The sequence below is a fragment of the Scophthalmus maximus genome, chromosome 4 (genome assembly GCF_022379125.1).
Source record: "Scophthalmus maximus strain ysfricsl-2021 chromosome 4, ASM2237912v1, whole genome shotgun sequence".
Lineage (NCBI taxonomy): Eukaryota > Metazoa > Chordata > Actinopteri > Pleuronectiformes > Scophthalmidae > Scophthalmus > Scophthalmus maximus.
In genome coordinates, this window is record NC_061518.1 from 7,378,236 (window position 1) to 7,400,335 (window position 22,100).

Sequence of the window (22,100 nt, forward strand, 5' to 3'; positions counted from 1 at the left end):
AAAAAGTCCCTGTTTGGCTGCAGCTCCTTCACACAGCATGAATAAATATTTCCTGTAGAAGACCTAGTGTACAGTACATGGGCTGTGTTTATTACGTACTCAGAAAAATAAGCACCCTAAAAATTGGCTATTACCAGATAATTTAGTACACAAAGTACAACCTATTCCACGTGACAAAATGTGTGTCGCCTTTAATAGGCACATGTAAAAACGTGTAAAAGTATATAATTTATCTTTTAAACTTTTTTTTCCCCCTAGCGCTCAGGAGGTGGATTCGTTCGTTCACCAACCCAAAGGTTGGCGGTTCGATCCCACATGCCGATGTGTCCTTGGGCAAGACACTCAACCCTAAATTGCCTCTGGCGGCTCTTCCGGCAGTGTATGTGAAATGGAATAATTGATGGAGTGGATGCTGATTCAGGAATACGGAAACCGTGGATGTCTTAAGCAGAAGTATTTATTATAAGAGCTCAATATTTAAGGAGACTCCAGGGTCGCTACACATATCAACAGGTTCACAGTGTATCGCGTTCCAAGATGGTCTGTCTATCTCCGGTCTCTGTAGTGTATTTAGCTTTGAGTAATGTCATCACCGTGACTATGACACTCTCAGGGAGGATAGACAGTTCTATCAGTGTGATAGAAAAAACTACACTGTATGAATGGGTGAATGTCACCCTCCTGTAACGCGCTTTGAGTGGTCTATATGACTAGAAAAGCGCTATATATAACAATATTAATATTATTAATAATAATAATACATTTTATTTCTATAGAAGACCTAGTGTACTGTACAGTGTTAATTTGTGAATGTATGGCATAAGTATGTTGTATGGCATTAATGAATTAGCTTATCTAAAGCTATAGGCTAGCTTAGGCCATTTATAGACAGTCTTATCAGGAATGTCTTAATCAGAACATTTTTCCGGCTTCCAAACACACTTTCCCATGTCCTTCCTCCGGGTGGACGGGGTACGATCAGAGATTTACTCTTTAACACAATGCCGACAGCTTCGCGATGGATTGGGATGGCCACTAAACCTCCTCTGACGTCATCAGCAGTGACGGGAGCATTGATTAGGGCGCGACGCGACGCGACGTTGGAAACCCGGAAACTCCTGTGCAGGAGTGCGCGGTCGCTGTGGCAACCGGCCCTCCCGGGCCGCTCGTGTGGATTAGTGTCAGGTGCCGCGGAGCAGCGGGAGGAGCAGGACGGGATTTGTGGAGAGGCGCTGGTGTGCGGATTGAGAGATGACGGACATACTGCGGCTGGTGTCAGGGGCGAACAGGAAGGACTTACCGACACTGTCCCTGCTCTCCGACAATGGTTGGACCGGAGATAGTTTTGTTTGTTTGTTTGTTTGTTTGTTTGTTTGTTTCTCTGGGGTGACAGTGTGGTAAACAGTGCATCCTTCTGCTTCTAGTGTCACAAAATTTGAATATTGTGTTTTTCAGATATTAACTCTATTTGGGCTGATGTATCTGCCTATATTGAACGCCAGATGACCTTACAGAAGGTTAGTCAGTCTATCCATCTATCCATCTATCTATCTATCTATCTATCTATCTATCTATCTCTCTATCCATCTATCTATCTATCTATCTATCTATCTGACTATCTCTCTATCCATCTATCCATCTATCTATCTATCTGACTATCTCTCTATCTATCCATTTATCTATCTATCTATCTATCTATCTGACTATCTCTCTATCTCTCTATCCATCTATCCATCTATCTATCTATCTATCTATCTATCTGACTATCTCTCTATCTCTCTATCATCTATCTATCTATCTATCTATCTCTCTATCTCTCTATCCATCTATCCATCTATCTATCTATCTATCTATCTATCTATCTATCTGACTATCTCTCTATCCATCTATCCATCTATCTATCTATCTGACTATCTCTCTATCTATCCATTTATCTATCTATCTATCTATCTGACTATCTCTCTATCTCTCTATCCATCTATCCATCTATCTATCTATCTATCTATCTATCTATCTGACTATCTCTCTATCTCTCTATCCATCTATCCATCTATCTATCTATCTATCTATCTATCTATCTGACTATCTCTCTATCCATCTATCCATCTATCTATCTATCTATCTATCTATCTATCTGACTATCTCTCTATCTATCCATTTATCTATCTATCTATCTATCTATCTGACTATCTCTCTATCTCTCTATCCATCTATCTATCTATCTATCTATCTATCTATCTATCTGACTATCTCTCTATCTCTCTATCTATCCATTTATCTATCTATCTATCTATCCATCTATCTATCTATCTATCTGACTATCTATCTATCTATTTATCTATCTTTCTATTTATCTGTCTATCTATCTATCTATCTGACTATCTATCTATCTATTTATCTATCTTTCTATCTATCTATCTATCTATCTATCTATCTATCTATCTATCTATCTATCTATCTAGTTAGTTTAATCTTATTTTATTTCTTGTAACAGGGGGTCCACCTGGCAGGATTGGGGACCTTCACCTTCTCTCAGCAGAGGCTGGACTTGGGAAACAAGGTCACCACGATCCAGAGACCCATCTTCCTCCTGGCTGGGAAACTGCTCCAGTCTCTGGGTCTAAAGCAGACCAGGCCACTGGCTGCAGGTGAACAACCATTTTTCCATACTGTATCATTTTAGAAGTGCATTACTGCAGCAAGTGATAGCCTGGAAATACATCTGTTGGCAACACCATGGCCTACCTCTCCTTTGGACTTAAATAGTTTAACATTTTGGTTAATGTGCTCATTTGCTTTCTTGCCGAGAGTTAAACGAGAATACCAACACCACCCTCACGTCTGTACGGTAAATATGAAGCTATACAGGCAGCAGCCGGTTAGATTATGTTACCACAAAAAGGGTGGGGGGTGGGTGTCACCTTGAAACCTGTCACCTTTTAAGTTTCCAGGCAACCAAAGAAAACTCAAAGAAGCAACAAGAAAAATCATAACCTACTGTTTAACCACAAATTGTCGTCTTTACACTTTGTGTAGATCTGCTGTTTGATTTCGATAAGTTAGCGTTGCATAAACACTGGAAATATAGTGGAACACAGCTGTCGCTTACTGTGGCTTTGACCAGCGAATCACAAAAACAGCAAATAAGCATTTTATAGTAGTAGTTTACAGTAGCTTTATATTTAGCGAACAGCCCGGTGCGGCATCAATTTTCTCATATTTTGACAATAAATCAAATCAGTGCGTTTCCCAAAATGTCAAACCTTTCCTTGAATAACCGTTGCAATGGATTCAGCAGCCTCTTTTAATTTAGTTCACAACAGCCTCATTTTTGAAACAGACTTAAACACAGTAGCCAAGTGTTCATTTAGTAAACAGACAGGAGCGACGCCACGGGGGTAAAAGATCAGGGAAACTAGATAAAAACAGGGCAATTATATGCGGAAAATTCATAGCTTTATTGTCAAAAAGATATATTTGAGATTTGGGTTTGAATCTTTGTGATGAGAAATAATTTTGTTTTATAACTGTTTGACACATTAACAAGAGAACAATGAGGATTTGTGTGTGTGTGTGTGTGTGTGTGTGTGTGTGTGTGTGTGTGTGTGTGTGTGTGTGTGTGTGTGTGTGTGTGTGTGTGTGTGTGTGTGTGTGTGTGTGTGTGTGTGTGTGTGTGTGTGTGTGTGTGTGTGTGTCCCTTGCAGCAACACACTTGCCAGTGGTGCAGCTAAACTTTGCTGCCGTGTCCCAAGAGACTCCTTTCAGTCGAGACGTAGTGGAGGGCTGCGTCAGAGAAACGCTCCTGCTCCTCTTCAGAGCTTTGGCCTCTGAACAAAACGTATTTGTCACATTCCAGGGAATTGGACGTCTGTCCTTCACTAACAACAAGGTGGCTCTGCTGCTTCTACTGCATTTCTTACTGAGTGATTCACATTCCGATCTGTGACAGCTGGATTTTTCATTAAATCTGATCTGATTTGTTGTTCCTCAAAGGTTCGGATGAAGTTCAACGGAGACTTTATTAATGCCATGGACGGGACTGGTAGGCTGCTGTTAGCCTTTAACAACGTGAGTATCAACAAGTGAATGTGTGTTTAAAATGCTACAGTACAATGGATGTTTCGTATTTCGTGTGTATTTGTATAGGTGATTGGTTATTTTTCCTCTCCAGAGACCTGGAAGCAGTGTCTCTTTAATGTCCGGTGGAGTGTCCAGGCTCCAGAGGCCACAGACTGCCAACCCCATTGCCCTGCCAACTGTCTGCTCTCCTCAGCCAGACGACAAAGCCGGTGACAAAGACGGATGGTGCTCGTCACCAGCCCCAGACCAGCGGAATGCAGGAGGTGAAAGAGCCTTTTGCACAAAGCTGACAGTTGCCATTTAGGTTTGATAGTGTAGTGCTTTTAATGAATGAAAATCTGAGCTGGAGCAGCAGTGGAGAAGCGGAAATAAACATGATATGGTGGAAATATTGTTAATTCTTGGTCATCATGAGCAATAGGTGTTTGGAGGAGTAGTTATCTTTACCACCTGAGTTTAGCATAGACTAGAAGGAGGGGGAGACAGCTAGCATGGCTCTGTGCTAAGCAAACAAAAATCCACCGACGGGAGGCTTAATGCTTAAAATCTGTTAAACGTTGCTGTAGAATCAACGATGATAGATTTGGAGCTGTCCAATGAAGAGCAAGATAAATGCAGTTGTGTTCAGGGGCAGCGAATCTACTCAGTGTCATGTGTCTCTGCTGAAGTTCCCCAACAGAGAGAATCTGAATCCCACCAGACACTGCAACCTGCCAGGATGACAGCTGTCCGCCTCTTTGAGGAATTGAATCCAATACCCGCTATGGAGGCCAAAGACAAGTACTGCGCACGCACACACACACACACACACACACACACACACACACACACACACACACTCTGCAGAGGTTCGGCTTGCAGTGGACCGAGCTGTTGTTTGCAGGTAGATGAGTAGGTGAGAGCTGAGAGCTCAGCGGTGGTCTTATATTGTTCATGTCCTGAGACAGCAGCCAGCTCCATCAATGATGCACAACTACCTGTGGGACAGATTCATCCTATGTCATCACCTCTGTGCACTGTCAGCACACACACTCACACACACGCACACACAGACACACACAGACACACACAGACACAGACACACACAGTGCCAGAAGATTGTCACAGTGATAATTTCCCCACTTCCTCAATAATTCTTTTATTGAGAAGGGGACAGATTGTGATTGGGGCTCAAGCCTCTTACCAGCAGTCGACAGTTGATATTCAGTGCCAAAGTAAAAACCCAGAAGCACCCTTGATTAGTGAAATTGAGTCTGTTATAATGAACTCAGAGAACTTTGAGCCCTCATCCCCCTTTATACTTCAAATACACATCCATGGTACAAAAACACAATGTGAAAGACATGATAATTCATGCAGACATGTCACACAACATCCATAAACTGTAACAATTTCCCCACCCAACTGGACATGCATAAGCCAAGGAGTCACTCTCTTTATACACTATACAGTCGTAGTAGTAGTTTCTATTTTTCACTCTCAGGCCCGCTGCCCTCACCTCACCGCCAGAGGTCGCTCCCAAATTGGAGGAACCCTGTGTGAAAGCTAGCTGCTCAGGCCACGCCCGTGCTGGACAGGTGGGTTTGTGCATGTGTAGGTCAATCACGGAAATTTGTATTGAAATTAGATTTTATTTATAAGGAATCTGTTTTTGTATTGACATTACTGACGTACAGCCATCTGAGACCCCTGACCTTTGACTGATCAAATCCAAAAGTCAATCATGTGGAGAAACGCTCTCAACAAATATTCCCACCAAGTTTGGTGAAACACACAATACCCTGCTTCCCGGGGTAATAACTTAAGTATGACTTCAACGCTTGATGTAAAGTTTTATTGCTTTTCGGGCGGCTTGGGAGCTGTTCTCAAATCATTGTTTTCATTATTTCCGCCTCAAAACTCACTGTTGTACCTTTGTTGTTCAGTCTCTGTGCTCCCATGGGTTTGTTTTCTGTTTCCAACAAAAATGCCCTTAAAACCCAGTGTACACTACTGTCATGACATCACTAAACGATCATTGTGGCCAAAAGAATTCATGATAATGACATTATCACGATATTGATAAAGAAAATAATGATAATACTATTAGTCAAATTTATCTTTAACCTTGTTTGTGTGTGTTTGTCTCTTTTTTTGGCCATTGAATTACAAATAAAATACTGCAATCAGTGCAAACCAGATATTTTCTGTGACAGGTTGAAAGAAACAGAGAGGAGCTGGATTATTTACACAACATTATCAAATATCTATTATTAACATTGTTGTGTAATTCATCAATATTTGATTTTCTAAATATCACAGTTCTCATCAATTCCGTAAATGTCATGATAGTCTCACCGCGCTTCCAGCTCAGCCTCAAATGGCAGAAAAGTCTCAGAAAGAGAGTGAATACTGGACCTCAGGTTTGTCAGGTGGACAGACACACCACTCCAGATCATTATTAATGTTGCTCTGTTACTGCTGGATGTGTAAATAAGCAGCTGTTTGCCAACATGTTCACCATATCCATTATTTCAGGTTTAGGTTGATTGTACTCACAACAAGCCCTGAGAAGAAAATGACTCCTTCACATTTCTGACCCAACACGGCCTCGTCCCTGTAGGAGCTGTGCTACCTGTGTATGCAGCGGGCCCGGAGGAATGTTCCCGTGTACCTGAGGAAGCAGCAACAGGCAGAGGAGAAAGCTCGGGATAAACTCTTACTGCTTAAAGAACAACAGAGAGACATACAGCTCATGGAGGAAGAACAGGTTTGTAGCCACACAACAGCATGTGCACCCTATATAAACGCTATCGTGAGCACGCTGCCATCTTTAAAATGAATGTGATTCTTCACAGGTATGGTGATGAAATACAAAAAGTCAGGGGATCATCAAAAAAAAACCAGACAAAGTAAAAGCAGCACTAAAAAAAATTATATCAAGAAAGAGAAAAAGAAAGAGAATTTTTTTAAAAAAGAAAGGAAATCTCAACAATTGAGGAGGTAAGGGTGGTTCCACACTGGTCGGGGCCAGTGAGCTGAGAACAAGACTTCATCCTCTTTCCAGCACTGGAAAAAAAGAAGTGTGGGACACATGGGGAATTAAAATTAAAAATGAAACAGGTGCCTTGCATGTTGTTATTGCCAATATTATTTCATGGTTCCATAAAACAGCCTCCAAAACATTGGAGAATGTCCCAAGAATTGATTAAGGGGCCAAACTCCTCAGAGAAAAAGTTCATTTAAAATCTAGTGAGTATTTTAAACTGTCACTGTGATGATGAAAGACATTTGTTTTGTGTGTTTTCATCTGGCAGGCAAAGCTGAATGAGCAACGTGAGCATTCAAAACAGGTTTCTACGTTCAACCTACAGATGTCGGAGAAGATAAGGAAGACTTGTCCTCTGGACCCTGTGAGTAGAACCTGCAGCCTGATGCTGTTTACTCGCACACATTAAAACTCAAACTTAAAAAAGTAGATTTTAATGTCCATATCCGACGTGAAACTTCACAATGCTGTCTAATAATGATGTGAAGTGAGAGGATTTAGTAAAAACCTCAGTATACTTTCAAATTACAAAACATGTTTTCAATTATGTTGATATGATAACCAAATACTGTTAAATGAGCTTAATCGGACATTCCCCAAGCTGCTTCCTGACATGCAATGTAGACTTTTCCTGAATACAGCAGGAAAACGAACACAGATATCCGGACACAATTTTTTTTTTAAATGTTCTGGAGTTCATCTTGTCAGATTTCTACATGAACATAGATATAAATGAAAGCAAATCAAACCCACATTTACAAAGAATTGGCAGTGAGGTTTTGACCCCAAAACATTATTTTTGACGGTCATCAGCTTGTGGTGCTACAGAAACTTCTATTTATCATTTGTTAGCTTTCCTGGAGATGTTTCACAGAAACAGTTTTTTAACACAATAGTCTTTATACTCTTTTCATTGTCTTCTCTCAGACATCGTTCATCTTCCCGGCTCGCCCCCTGACTCCTGTCAGGAGTATTCAGCAGCACCGTTACATGAAGGATCTTCAGAGCCAGATAGAGAGCCGACGGCAACACGAGGCTCGGGACCAACAGAACCGTCTCCTAATGGAGCAAATAGACCAGGTCCAGCTGGTCCAGGAGTGAGTCCATAAGAAATGGTACCTCATGGGCATTTAAAAAAAAAATCATCTGTTGTGGTAACTAACGTGTCATATGGGGTATTTGTTTGTGTTTTAGGATAGCTTCGCAGAAGGCTCAGCATCTCCAGCAGAAATACGAGAGAACTAAAAATTACAAGAGCGCTCTGGACACTCAGGCAAGAAAATACTTTATAAAGTGATTATTCAAGCTCAACATTGTGTAAAATATTTTTGGGGGTCTTTGTTTGGTCATAGAAATACAAAGCATCACAAGCGATAATCACCAGGGTCAATATGAGAGAGGGATGGGAGTAAAATGACTTCATGTTCAGCCGTTGAGTCCTTTTAGATTTATTGGAATCTCAGAAAATATATTTTTAAAAAACAACTACAATACATCAGTATTTAAAAGCAACAATGTTATATTGCAAGTGGTTATGGAGGATACATGGTTATTAGCTATTTTAGGTGAATCGATCTTTTACATAATTTATTTTGTCCCCTTCTGTATTCCCCAACATGAGGTGAAGGATTTCAAAATATGCTTTTGTGTTGTTCAGGATAAGGGGAGGTCATAGGTCAAAGGAAGGCAGCAGAGACCACCGCCCATCCTGCTCGTCAAGGGCACGAAAGGCCACCTAAAGCCGGTTTTCACATGTTTTTATATCACGAGCCACAGTATAACAGTAAGGCAGGTCAATCGAAAAAAATCTGAAATCTGCCGTGGCGTAACTATGTGTCATTAAATCGTAATGTTTAACAAGCCTGTTCTGCCAACGAACAGAGCTAATAAAAACATAAAAAATCTCGTGAACCACAAAAAGATAAGAAACAACCTCGGTGATGCCTCTAACCCCAGTTATTTCATTACTGGAGTTTTAACAGAGAGTCAATCTCGTTCACTCATTTGAAGAAATATTTTCCGAACAAAATCATTCAATTATCTTAGTTAAAAGAGAAGCACACATAATTGCACAGACATAGTGCAGTTACTTGGCCTGAAAAGATGCTTTCTGTGAGATAACTTAACCATGTTAGAGGAGTATTTCTCAGTATTTTGGGGGATTTCAACAAAGACAGCATGCAACAAAATTCTCACTTCAAAAAGGTACCAGGGTAATATGCCATGGTCTCCTTGGTGGTGACCACATTGTGGAACTGAAACGAGTGCGTTCTGCATTGTAGTTAGGGGACAAGAAGTGCACAGACCCTCCAGAGAGCCAGGCTGACGACTCCGGGTTCAACCGCTGTGAGACAGCAGGCAGCAACGCAGAGAGCCGAGAGAGGGCGCACAAGGTAACCACTGTTTGTTATTGCTGCTTTTAACATTGCTTTTTTAGTTGTGACCTCATGCAGATGGCAAAATGATCATAGTCATAGTTATTTGATTATATTTGATCTTCAAAATTAAGTGAAAGTATAACATTATGCAGAATCACCCCTTTAAGATAGTTATATTTTCTTCATTATATATATATATTATATCATTATATACATTATTTTACTTGATCACTATCACTGATGCATTGACATAGAAGCAACAGTTTCTATGGTGCAGCTGATTTATTTGACAGAGACAGGATCCTGGATCACATTATCTCCAGTAACACAGCTAAAACTTCAATATAGCTGTCATATAAATGTGGAATAAAAAGTACAATATTTTCTTTTGCAGTGTTGTGAAGATTCAGTCTTAAGTAGCATATGGAAATACTCATAAGGTAAAAACATTTGTCTGCAACATGGTAAAATGAATGTAATGTAATTCTACATATACTTGCAGCTCTTCCAGGTAAATTTCAGTGCTGCTGCTCAGAGGAAAACGGAAGAACTGCACAGCCGCCAGGCACAGCTGGAGAAAGACAGGGAAATGCTCAAAAACAACAGAACGGCGTGAGTTATTTTTTGTGGAGGAAAAAAAGAAAAGAACCTTGAGTCCAAAACATATTGTTTTTCTCTGTGAACACTGTGATCCTGTGTCTCTCTCTCCCGTGTGTTTTCACTCCAGACTAATACTGGACCGCGTTAAACGCTTTGAGAAGAAGCGGGACGTCAGCAGGTCATTAGAGCACGAGTGGAGTCGCAGTGTGAATCTCAAACACCAGCGAGAGGATGAGGAGAGACGCTTCCTGAGGTGTGTGGACGTCGGCTCGCCTGGAACTTTCATCGACATTCACCCGCCCATTCACATTGATTCATAAATTCAAGTTGGTGTTGAGATTGTGGACACAAAAACACTGGCCCTTAGTCTAATTAGCTTTAGACGTTTAATAAGTGATCTGGACAGAGCATAAAATTACTAAAAGAAGATTCACATGTCATCAACTTCGAAGTCATATGTAGGCAAACTAGCAATCGTACAGTGATTAATTTATATATACATGACACTAGTTTCATTTAGAGCTGTTCTTCTGGCCACCTGGCAATTATACTGTGAATCAAATATCCACTCTCTTGAAGCTCTGTTTTTGTTGATGATTTCTCTCTTTTATTACAAAAAAAGTGGTTTGATTGAATGTAAAAATTTCAAATATTGAAAGTCTACAACACACTGCTCTTTCACTCTGAGTAGATAATCTCCTGATTGCTGGTATTCAAAGACTGAACTTCTCCGTCGTTGCTGTTTGATTTTAAATGACACTGATTGTGTTGAACCTGAGATGATGCAGCTTGTCAGTGACTTGCTTACACAGATTCCTAAATCATTCATGTAGGGTGACATGTTTTCATTTATTCTTCCGTTTTTTGTTGTTGTTTTTCTGTCTCCCTGTGGTCAGGTCTGCCGGTCAGCTGCTGGTAGATAAGCTTGCACAGTACAAGCGCTGCTGCCAGTGTAAGAGGAGGACCACTAACTCGGGAGAGAGCAACATCTGGAAGGACTCTTATTACCTCTCTGGCTCACAGTACATGATCTGATGAGCCGTGTAGCTTGCTGCAGTGCTTAAACATCTGTACCTCACAGTCTAAACAAAACCTCAACCCATCATGAACATTAAAATGATACAGTATGTTAAACCCACGTGAGGCTCACTTGGATGTCACGGTGTGAAGTATACACACAGTGTGTGCTTTAATTTGAGATTTACTCTTGCTTCTTTCCTGAATTAGTGTTTCGTGATTATTGTTTTCGGGGGATTTTGTACTGTGACAATAGTCAAAAAAACACAGACAGGCTGGAAGAGGCTAATCAAAAAGTACAGTATTGCTATTATTGTCATGCAGATAGAAGTTGATGCACTTAAGTACTTTTTAGACATGGCGTACACTCCTACTACTTCCCTTTATTGAGTGCAGTCTACAAAGAAGCGGGCTAGGTTATATTGTCATGTTAAGTTCAAAAATAAAAATTTGCTTAGAGAAAGTGAAAAAATACATATATATTGATTATTTTCTTTTTATAGAGACTGAAAAGTTTATGCTGTGAACATTTGTGGTTTCCATCAGTGCATGATGGTGTTGGCACAAGCAGTGGAGAGACCGTGTGCTGATCGTCTTCGAAAACTATGACCGGTATCTGTCCCCTGTCTGACCCTGAAGTTTTCTATGCCACAGTACGTACATAGAAATACATAACTTACAGAGAGATGGAAAGCAGGAGGGCCCCAACAGGGCCCCGAGTGTGTTAGAACTGTAAAGAGACGAAAAACACAAATCATTATAAATCATTTTTGGTTTCTTCATACAGCAGCATAAGCTTAAAACACATTGGAGCAAAAAAAGAAGAGTGAGAAAAAAACAAAAGAAGATAATGATGAAAGAAAGAATGTAGCTTTTATGTGGGAGGATGGGTTCACACTAGTGGGGAGCTTCTATAGATGATAAACGTCGGGCTGCAATATTCCTTCTGGCTGCAGGCCCAGTTCTCAGTGAAGCCAGGACTCCCTTAATGAGCTCATGGAGGCATTCAAAGGTCTTTGTAGTAAAACAGATGCACAATAAACTTCCACACACATTCTGGGTGATTAATTTTTACGAACTGACAGATCTAATGTATAGACAAAGGGGAGTGTTGTTGAGCGTACACTGTGTGTTGGCACAGAAACATGCCTCCCTCATGCTGTACCCTAGAAAGGAGAAATGTGATCTAAATGAGTCTACAAATGAGAGGCGGCCCAATTTTTTGGTGCCCTTTCAGAGTCCTTAATCATGGCTGTGTGCACATTTTATAAGTGTTAAAAATTACCCGGCGCACAGTCAAACCCACACAACCGTCAGATGCTGTCATATTGGTACCAAAGTGCAGTTTCGAAAAATACATGTAGGGGAAATTTCCTCGAAAATTGTTACCGCTGTCAAAAAACAAATGATACTCATTAGACTCTCCTCTGCCTCAAGTGTTTGTGTCAGTGCAAAGTTATGTGCTGTGTTGTCCTGGTGATTTAACACGTCCTTGCTGACTCCCCCTTCATACTGTTCGAGATATATATATATATATATATATATAAAAATAATATATTGATTGATTGATTGATTGATTGATATAGTGGAGGGCAGTGCCTCTTCAGGCAGCTATGCTCCTCTTAGACAAGCAGACCGCAGGAGGCCAGTGTCAACATATTTTATGCCATTTGTCAGGCACGCAATGTGGAGAGGGGGGTTATGTGCAAATCTTCTATCTCATATAACTCATTAGGTGTCACAGCCAGCCCATATCTGGTTCATGGGGCACTGTCCTCTGGTCAGTGTGCGATGGCGTGTGGGCAGGATGGGAACATCTGGATCTGAAATGAAACTCGGACACTAACTGACAAAAAGCCAAAAAACCATCTTCCTGCCAATAAGCCTAGATATACAGTAGATCCTCTAGCTTGGGAATCTGGAAAACATGAAAACACAACCACAGAACACAATGGCCGAGGAAAGAGACAATAGGGTGTTTCTTTAATTTCACACATTTCCCAAATTTCCTCCAGAGGAAATATGCTCACATTTGAACCAAATATATGAGGACACTTCAGTGCTGTTGCTTGCTGCGGGACACAATTGCTAAGCCTCACATGACCCCCTCCACATTATGTGCATGACAAACGGCTCAACATACTGTATGTTGTCACTGGTCTCCTGCGGTCTGCTTTTCAAAGGGGAGCAGAGACGCCTGAAGGCAACGGTGACTTACACATTGCACAACTATAATGTTGGAGTTGAGTCACCAAACTTTCATTCCATTAATTCAACATTCCAATCCAAGAAACCGTTGGACAGCCCAGAATCCTTTCTAGAAATAGGATTAGTAAAAGAGCACAATGAACTCTAGCTCAGATATCTCTAGGGGTCTCGCGATTAAGGCGTCTTAAACAATGAAGTAAAGCTGGGATGTCACACGTCAGTCTTTGGTCGGGGGCTCTGGACCGGCACTCACTTGGGTGGTTGGCATTAATTCAAATTACAACTCGGTTGTAATGTAAACTCGACGTGTTGATGGTTCCAAGCTCTCCTGTGCTGTTTCTGCAAAATCGTCTGTGTGCTGCCAAACTTTGCACTTGAGGCCATGGCTGACAGCGGTTGTGCTCACAGCAGAGTCAAAAGGAATTGTGGTATTGTGATTGATTAAGAGTTATATGAGATGGAAGATTTGCACATAACCCCCCTCTCCACATTACGTGCCTGACAATTGGCATGAAATATGTTGTCACTGGCCTCCTGCGGTCTGCTTGTCTAAGAGGAGCATAGCTGCCTGAAGAGGCACTGCCCTCCACTATATAAATACTAGAATAATTTCCTGACGCATTGTGAAATTTCATGCAAATATGATAAAGCTTAATTTTTCCCTGAATCTAACAAGCTGTTGGTTCTATAAAACTGAACTGTGCAGGACTACAATCTGCTTGAAAACTGAAAAAGGTTATTGGAATCAAATTTTTACATAGTTACCAAAAATAATTTAAGATTATTGGTGGAATTAAGCCTCTATCATCGAAAGCAAGATCTGTTATTGATTAGAGTCGTCATCAGCGTGTCTGAGAACCAAAAGTTGTTTCCTTTTAATGAAACCAGTGTTAGCCAGAGAAACGACCACGCCTGCTCCCTCGGCCCCTTAACAGTGTGTCTTACATGTGAACATATGAGTGCACACACACACACACACACACACACACACACACACACACACACACACACACACACACACACACACACACTCTTAGTCTCTATCTAGTACGATCCGTCCACTCACCCACCGGGAAACTCATGTTACACAGAGACCAGTTTCCCAAAGCTATTCTCGTGGAGTCTCCTTCTTTCCTGTTCCTCTTCCGATCATATGGTTCTGTACATCCTGTTGGCAGGGGGGGGGGCTGAATGTTGAGGATGTACTGTACTGTACTGTACACCTTCAGCAGCAGGTCCCTGGGTTTGATTCTCATCAGCCGGACTATTTACTGCATGTTATCCCCCAACTCTCTAATCCCAGATCCTGTCTCTGTCAAATAAAGACAAAAATACCAAAGAATATATATATATATATATATTTATATTTCTCAGGAATAACCTTAGCAGACACACAGGATAAATTATTTGTTCTGTACATAGACTAAACTTTCGCACTTACTCCTTATTCCCACTCCCTCGCTCATAAATCTATATCTTTTTTAAATCCACATTTTGCCTTTTCTATTTTGCCTTTCCCTCTGCTTCTCCTTCTTCACCTCCTCCTCGCTCGTTTCACCTTTGGGCTTTGAGTGATAAACGTCCTTCCAGATGACCTAACCCTCTTTTCTCTTCTTCACCGCCACCTCTTTATAGTCATGCCTGCGCCCCGTGTATTGTCCGAGGTTCCTGTCCACTCTTAATACGACACGCATGTCTACAGCTGTGAGTATAGTGAGCGGCTGGGTAGGGAGCCCATCTTGGCAGCAACACAGGGGGATTTGCGTGGATGTGTGTGTGTGTGTGTGTGTGTGTTGTGGTCTGTGGTACATTGCTGTTAAATTGTCCAGCATTGTACAATAAGGCATTAGCAACTGTTTCTGGAGCCGTCAGTCGCTCCACAGCACTGAACTGCTCAGGCAGTGAGCAGCTATCCACTCAACACGATGTCCTCCGTATCAAACAGAAGAGAAATTATAGCTCTAACATTTGAGTTGCCAAAAACTATGGGCATATATATATATATATGTTTCATATTCATATCTGCCAACGGGAGTAGGTTTTACATTCAAACTGATATCTCATCTTGTCTTTCTTGTCTCTGTTGCGTCTTTGTGTGCATCTGCATGTTACGTCCGTGTGTTGCTCTGCCCTCCTCTCATGCCTGTTTATGGTCAAACTATGCCGGCAGGGCCTCTCAGGGCACAGCCAGTGGTCATGGGAAGAAAAGGAGGAAAAGAAAATATTACTTGCCTGTGCAGTTAAGTTTCTATACGTCACTTAATGACAGTTCCTCCAGATTTGTCATCTTCCACTAAAAATTATGGACTGGAAATCCAGAACTCATCCAAAACTTTCACACTGATTGGCACGTCGTGTCCCATAAGCATAAGTTCAGTTCAGTAAGTTAGTATCCAACAGGAGAAATGTGGTTTGCACATTTCATAACATGTGTAAATGTAAAACACACAATAGTAGTGGTGGGCAAGATACTTGAAAAATCAAATTAATTACTATCAAATGATAGTTTTAATACTAACTACCCAAAGTCAAAAGTGATAAATTACTGTGAAACGCATACAAGGCAAGTATTCAAGTAAAATACAAGCTCCTTCCAAAACTGTACTTAAAATTAATTTACTAGTTTTCTTCTGCTTGGCTACTTTCCAACACCATACTCCTGTAAGTTTGCCAGCTGTCAACGTTAACTAACCAGTTAAGAACAGACAGTATGTCAATTGGACAAGTTTGCAGTAACAAGAGTCTAGTGTCTCCACTTTTGTTAAGAGTAACCGCCTGCCCTCACCTCAAGACCTTGCACCAAGATAATGTCACCGGACCCTTCACCCTAAAAACTAAATCCATATCAACCCATCGTCAAACCGCAGGTTAGACAGCTAACAAGCTGCTCACTTTGACAAGTCAAATCAAATTTGATGGTGTGTTGCTGGGCTGAGTAACTTGACTTCAAGTTATAACCTCATATGTCACTCATTAATGAAAAAAACATTACTGTAACACTGTAATGCTAGTTAATGGATTATGGAATTACGGAAAAAAGTCATGAAAGTACACACACACACACACACACACACACACACACACACACACACACAAACATAAAATTGCATGCAGCCGGTCCCCGTGTCATCACCTGATAATCAACTTCGGATCGTTCTCTCCTGATCCCTCGGCACTTGTTCTGCATCCTTCATTAACTGAGACGGGGGGGTGTCTCCTGACATTACGAAGGAGCAGGCCCCAGCGGGCCGTGGTTTCAGGTCAAGTCTGACAGCACAAGGTGGAAGAATTTTTCTTTTTTTCATGCAACAGTTTGGCAGACAACACAGGGAGGAGCCTCCTGAGAATTCAGTGTGTTCCAGCTGAAGGCCGGCCGATCGTGGTTAGGGCTATTGCAGCAGCATGACTGATTACACTGCTGCTCTGCCTGAGCACACACACCACCACCCGACTGTCAGTGGGTGTGCGTGGGAGTCTGTGTTTGAATAGGATTCAGGACAGTACCTTCAGTACAGACCCTTAGTTCCTGCTGGTAATGAGCGTTGATAGATATGAGCAGCTGGGAACGGAGGCAAAGAGAAAGCGAGATGGAGATAATGTCGATAAGCTGCCGAAACCAAGTGTGGACTGCAGCTCAGGTCCAAGATCAGCACGGAGCAGCACATAATCAATCACGGACCTGCAAGTCAAACCAAAATGGCTGCAGGCCATGATCTAGGCTGCTTGTATTCAATATCCACTTCGGTCGTAGTTTGATGGATCACCGCGGACAACTTACGTGAACTGCAATCTTTCAGAAACATTCCAAGCACGGATCCTTGGAGGAAATTTTCGATTACATCTGTATCCTACTGAGAGACAAAGTGAAATACGTCCATTCGTCTTAGTCAAAAACTCAGACTTAAAATTCAGTTTCTTTTTTAAAGTGAATTATTCTGCAAGTGGGAAAACTATTCTTGTTTCCACTGCGGTAAAACATTGTCAGAAATTCTTAAGAAGTGTATGAAGGCTTAATTTAAAGACAATATAAGATATATAAACAAAGTAGGTGAAATTAGTATCATGAAGTGATCCCAGAGTTCAGAACTTTTCTCTGAGAAAATTAAATCAACTCTGTTTAACCTTGCTGAAACACACTCTGGCGTGTGAAAATGCTTCGCAGGTATCACACACGATAGACGGGAGAAATGACACAAGGCCAAAACAGGAAAAAAGAAAGAAAACACCCTGGACATAAAATGTGAACGGATGGAGTGATAACACTGGAACAATATTCCCACTGTCATAAAGACGCGGAAAACTCCTTTGTCCGAATGACACAGAGGTCTCCCTCCTGCTGGGAACACGCCCTTTCCCACACGGAAGCTCTAATTAACTTGAAACGCTCCGCACTTCCTGCTGGTCCCTGATTGTCCCACCTATTTAGTGGTTACTATGACAACAGTTTTTTTCTGGCGGTCTGGGTTACAGGGAGAGGTCGAAGGTCGAACGATGGCTGCAGAGAAACGTTTGTCCCGAGGTGGACACGGGTGCCCTGCACATTAGACGCCTTGTGTTTGTCTGTAGCTCAGCATGTTGAACTCATGACGCAAGCGCCGCGCAGCTTTAAAGGTGACATATGCTCATATTCAGGTTCATAATTTGTAATTTGTGTTACCACTTGAGAAGGTTTACATACTCCTTATGTTCAGAAAGGGCATCAGTGTTCTCACACTGCCCGTTCCTGCTCCTCTTTCCCCCCCTCTGTCTAAAACACCTGGATTTATTTTAGCCCCGCCCTCCCGATGAACCCCAGCCAGCTCTGATTGGCCAGCTGGCCCAGTCTGTTGTGAATGATCAACCGATTTCAAGATGTGAGGGAAATGACGCGCACCTTCACCAGAAAAGTGGAGATTCTCCGATTGCAGGCGGGGTTAGCCCCCAAAAGAGTCCAACTGTGACATCACAGTGGGAGAGAAATGTGAACCAGTCGTTCAGAGCTTCACGCTGGAGGGTTTAGCCGGCTCCACAGATACACACATTTATATGCACAAACACAGAAAAAGTGATTTTTGCACAATATGTCACATTCAAAGACGATCGGCCACAAAAATCGGCAAATACAGTGGCAACTTTTTTTTCTCTCAGTTGTCAAATAGTCTTCTTTGAACATTCTGCAATTCTGCAGTTGCTCACTGTCTCGCCCCGTACTGTACAATCAGTTTACATTCTCACATTTAGACCAGCTGGCAGTAGAGGTTTTTTTTTAAAGGGCTGCCACTAACAATCCCTCCACAGATTATCTTGATCATGTGCTCCCAGGAGTTTTGTCCTTGGAATGGCTGAGAGAGAGAGAGAGAGAGAGAGAGAGAGGGGAAAAAAATGAGGCTGATTCATTTGAGAGGAGGCGGGAGCTGAGCTGATCAAGCAGCTCAAAGACCTAGAAGTGACTCACGGGTCCCAGATCCCAGCCCCCATCATAAACAACACCCCACACCTCCCAGAGAGGCAGAGACACGCACACACACACACACACACACACACACACACACACACACACACTGAGCTCCCCTGTGATACAGTGGAGATAATTATGTCCGGACCGGAGATAATAGAGATCATTTCATCATCAAATGTGCGTAGGGGCACAATTGTGGTCTGCCGGGGGGGGGGGGGGGGGTCTATTATGGTCAGATGTGATCTTACGTGATGGTATGCCGACACGACTCCATGTTCACGCCTGCGTTGCGTGGTGAGACCACTTCCGCCTGGCTGGAAGAGTTTAACCTCGGAGCTGTGATTTCATCAGAAATACAGAGCGGTGTTGAAAAAAAGAGAAAAGAAATAGTACAATCAGAAGTAAGAGAAAAACAGAAAACATGCAGCTGAAAAAATAAATAGAAAATCCCATCGCGCTGATGCCGTTTTGGGTTATCTGAGTCACACTAACATGCACCATCCCCACGGCGCTGGACAGATGAATACAGCATCTCCTGTGCAGCGGCTCTTTCTCCTGACATCGTACCACATACTGAACCACTTGTTGCTCCCCGAAGAGTCCGCGCACACACGCGCTCGCTCGCTCGCTCGCTCGCTCGAATTGCCGCGGGGTAAGATATCATCTCAAGATGTGCTGTGAGAAGTTAAGTCTCTCAATCACACATAACTGATCTCGAGGATGAAAATGTTTTTTTTCGCTCTGAGGATGAGACAATCCCTGGACGCCTGCCCTGAACGGGCCTTTGTAGATGGATGCCCGTGGGACTCACAGATGGGATGGTTGGATTCAAGGGGGATTCCTGATATCTGGGGTCTATCTGTAGCTGACAGACTGTCACTTTCCTCAGTGTGTGGTTGCTCCCTCGGGCATGGGTGGATGCTCACATTTAGTCCGCTTGGCTCGGGCTAGGACCAAGCACTGAGCAAAAAAGGTGTTTGTCTGAGTCACAGCATCCTCCGGCAGGCCGGCCGGTCGGTCGGTCGGTTGGATTACAGCATGCTGGCGGTATTCTATGAGAATGCATGTGAAGAGTATCATTGAGAATATCTTTTGACTCGATTTACTGTCGTGTCAACTGCTTCTCTGTCTGTGGTCCGTCTGTGCTTCAGTCCGTCAGTGTGTAGGCACATACACATCATCGCATTATTCTCAAGAGTGAGATGAGACGTTTGAAATCAATGCTTGCATGACAATTTTTGGATTGTGGAGGGACTTAAATGTTGGAATTAATCCCCTGAACAATAGTTTTTCCCCCCCATTTATCAGCACTTCAGGCAACTAGTGGGATATTCCAGGAAGTTACCGCATGGGGCCAATAGATCTTTCATCACATAATGACTGCAGGGTTGTTGTTTTTTTTAAACAAGGTACACTGTACTTTTTAATTAACAAGGATGTTTTGTAATATGACAAGATACAGAGATGTGTTTGTGATAGCAAGAAACACTTCCTGGAAAAACCAAGTGATTCCGTGAAAAGTGATGATGGCAAAATAGAGATTTCAAAATAGAATGTTCCAGGCACTGGATGTTTAGATCCGTGTCCATTACGCAACATCCCAACACTAAGGATAACATGTCGTCTTAACTGGCCACATTTTAGTCACTATTTCATATCTGTTGGACAACAGAAACAGAAAAAGACTGAAATGAGAACAGCTATGATGGAAAATTCTGTTTACACGAGTAAAAGGCCTGAAACTAGCCGACGCTCAAGGTAGAATGGAAATCCAAGAGAATGACATTGTTTTCTCCCTTTTCAGATAGTTGGACTTATTATGTTGTATCTATCTATCTATCTATCTATCTATCTATATATGTATATATATATATATATATATAATCTATCTAAATGACGTAAACCTGTAGAACACAGGTATTGGTACATTTGTTAGTGCAGATGCTGCAAAGTGTCTCATCTGTACGTCTTCAGAAAGCGTTTCATGAGCCGAGTCAGTCAACACGTGTCAGATTGTGATGTGACTGTCTGAGGCACAAACTGTCGAAGCCGCGGAACTCGCCTGCCTCCGTGATGCAGCACCGGTGTCCGACTGTGTTGTTCTTAGATGATATCCAACACCCTGTTGGCCGACAAAACATTCAACAACCTGAGCATATTTCACATTTGAAACATGTTATGTGGGCCACAGAACAACACGTCTTGAAGCCAGCTTTTTGCATTAGTCGCATCATTTTTGATTTGTTTAACCCAACTTGACATCGTGCGCCTCTTAGGACTTTACAGGCGCACATCAGCGAAAGGTTCAAGGCCCCTTTATGTACACACACTATGCTCATGACTTGGCCGAAGTTGTACACGAGAAAGCCACAACAAATTAAAAAAAAACTCAACAGAGAAGGAAAATCAAAAGAATCTCAGGAGAGGCAATTTAAAAGTTAGCGGAAGGAAGGAAAAAACCCCGTCTGTGCTCTCAGATCACAAGTCTATTTGACATAAACTGCACCCACGACCAGCATTCGGCTCCATTACTGACGGGTAAATACCACAGAACCTTTGCACGACGAAAGAGTCATTGTTTGGATTTGACGCTCGCTTTGATCCGATTACATTACATTGGCCTGTCGAATGAAAAATGATTTTGTGGGGGGAGAGAGAGCTCAAGTAATCGTTACCTTCTAAATGAACCGAATCACATTTGTTAAGACCTCAAATTGTAGCCACCCCCAGAAAAGGGGGGGGGGGGGGGGGGGGGGGCAACAGAAAACCTCAGCTCCTGGTGGACGACATAAATGTTTTGATATATCTTACACAAGGATGTGTGAGTCACTTTTCCGATGAGCCAGAATATCACATGCTCTGCTAGGGCCCGAGGGGTTTTACCCCGGTCACAGAGCAAAAACGACTTTCCTGTAGGCGAAGACCTTTTAGAATCGCTCAGTCATCAGAAGCAGAGAGAACGAACAGCTGCGGCTGTGTGTTCACATTATGACTCCGTTTCTCCGGCTCCGCCTGCTTGAACGGGCTTACAGGTGCTGCAGAGACACACTCGTCACCGGACTGGAAACGTCTCGCCCGTCAAATTTGGGCCCGCTGCTAAATGATTCTGTGCAGAATAACTACACACTCAAATTTTGCAATAGGCCTCCTCTCTCCGGCATATTTAAATATGCTTTTGCATATGGTTAATGTTGCTGTTCCTCAGCTCCGAATATCTTGTAAAGCCCCCCAAAAAAGCAGAGGCGGCCACCTGTGTGCTCATGCACCATGTCATTTCTCCGCTTATCAGTCTTTCTATACCTGCAGCAGTACATGTATGAGTGAGAGGTACAGTACATACCAGGAAATTGAG

The 22,100-nt window shown here is 42.3% G+C and overlaps 1 protein-coding gene and 1 long non-coding RNA gene across 5 annotated transcripts; one reads left to right on the forward strand and one right to left on the reverse strand.

Moving 5' to 3' along the window:
- The first annotated feature begins 1,073 nt into the window (after positions 1-1,073).
- Positions 1,074-11,577, forward strand: LOC118302750 (coiled-coil domain-containing protein 81-like). Its single transcript, XM_035629170.2, has 16 exons — positions 1,074-1,327; positions 1,456-1,517; positions 2,495-2,648; positions 3,705-3,889; positions 3,994-4,068; positions 4,172-4,343; positions 4,749-4,860; positions 5,564-5,657; positions 6,683-6,829; positions 7,377-7,472; positions 8,036-8,205; positions 8,303-8,381; positions 9,391-9,501; positions 9,989-10,098; positions 10,214-10,339; positions 10,983-11,577. Exons 1-16 carry the CDS (start codon positions 1,252-1,254, stop codon positions 11,119-11,121), a joined length of 1,908 nt encoding a protein of 635 aa, XP_035485063.2. The 5' UTR covers positions 1,074-1,251; the 3' UTR covers positions 11,122-11,577.
- On the reverse strand, positions 10,459-16,695 carry LOC118302751. 4 transcript variants are annotated; one of them, XR_004790630.2, is made up of 4 exons: positions 16,097-16,382; positions 14,753-15,651; positions 14,378-14,623; positions 10,459-11,833 (listed from the first exon to the last, which is right to left on the reverse strand). It is a non-coding gene; the product is annotated as an uncharacterized LOC118302751 (long non-coding RNA). The 4 variants fall into 4 exon arrangements; XR_004790629.2 differs by lacking the exons at positions 14,753-15,651; positions 16,097-16,382 and adding an exon at positions 16,445-16,695; XR_004790628.2 differs by having other exon boundaries at positions 14,753-16,373.
- Positions 16,696-22,100: the final 5,405 nt, after the last annotated feature.

Excerpts from the sequence above, each read along its gene's own strand:
- LOC118302750 (XM_035629170.2), top strand. The coding sequence starts at position 1,252 with ATGACGGACATACTGCGGCTGGTGTCAGGGGCGAACAGGAAGGACTTA. Across the intron at positions 2,649-3,704 it reads GACCAGGCCACTGGCTGCAG|CAACACACTTGCCAGTGGTG; the intron begins GTGAACAACCAT and ends TGTCCCTTGCAG. Across the intron at positions 8,382-9,390 it reads AGAGCGCTCTGGACACTCAG|TTAGGGGACAAGAAGTGCAC; the intron begins GCAAGAAAATAC and ends TCTGCATTGTAG.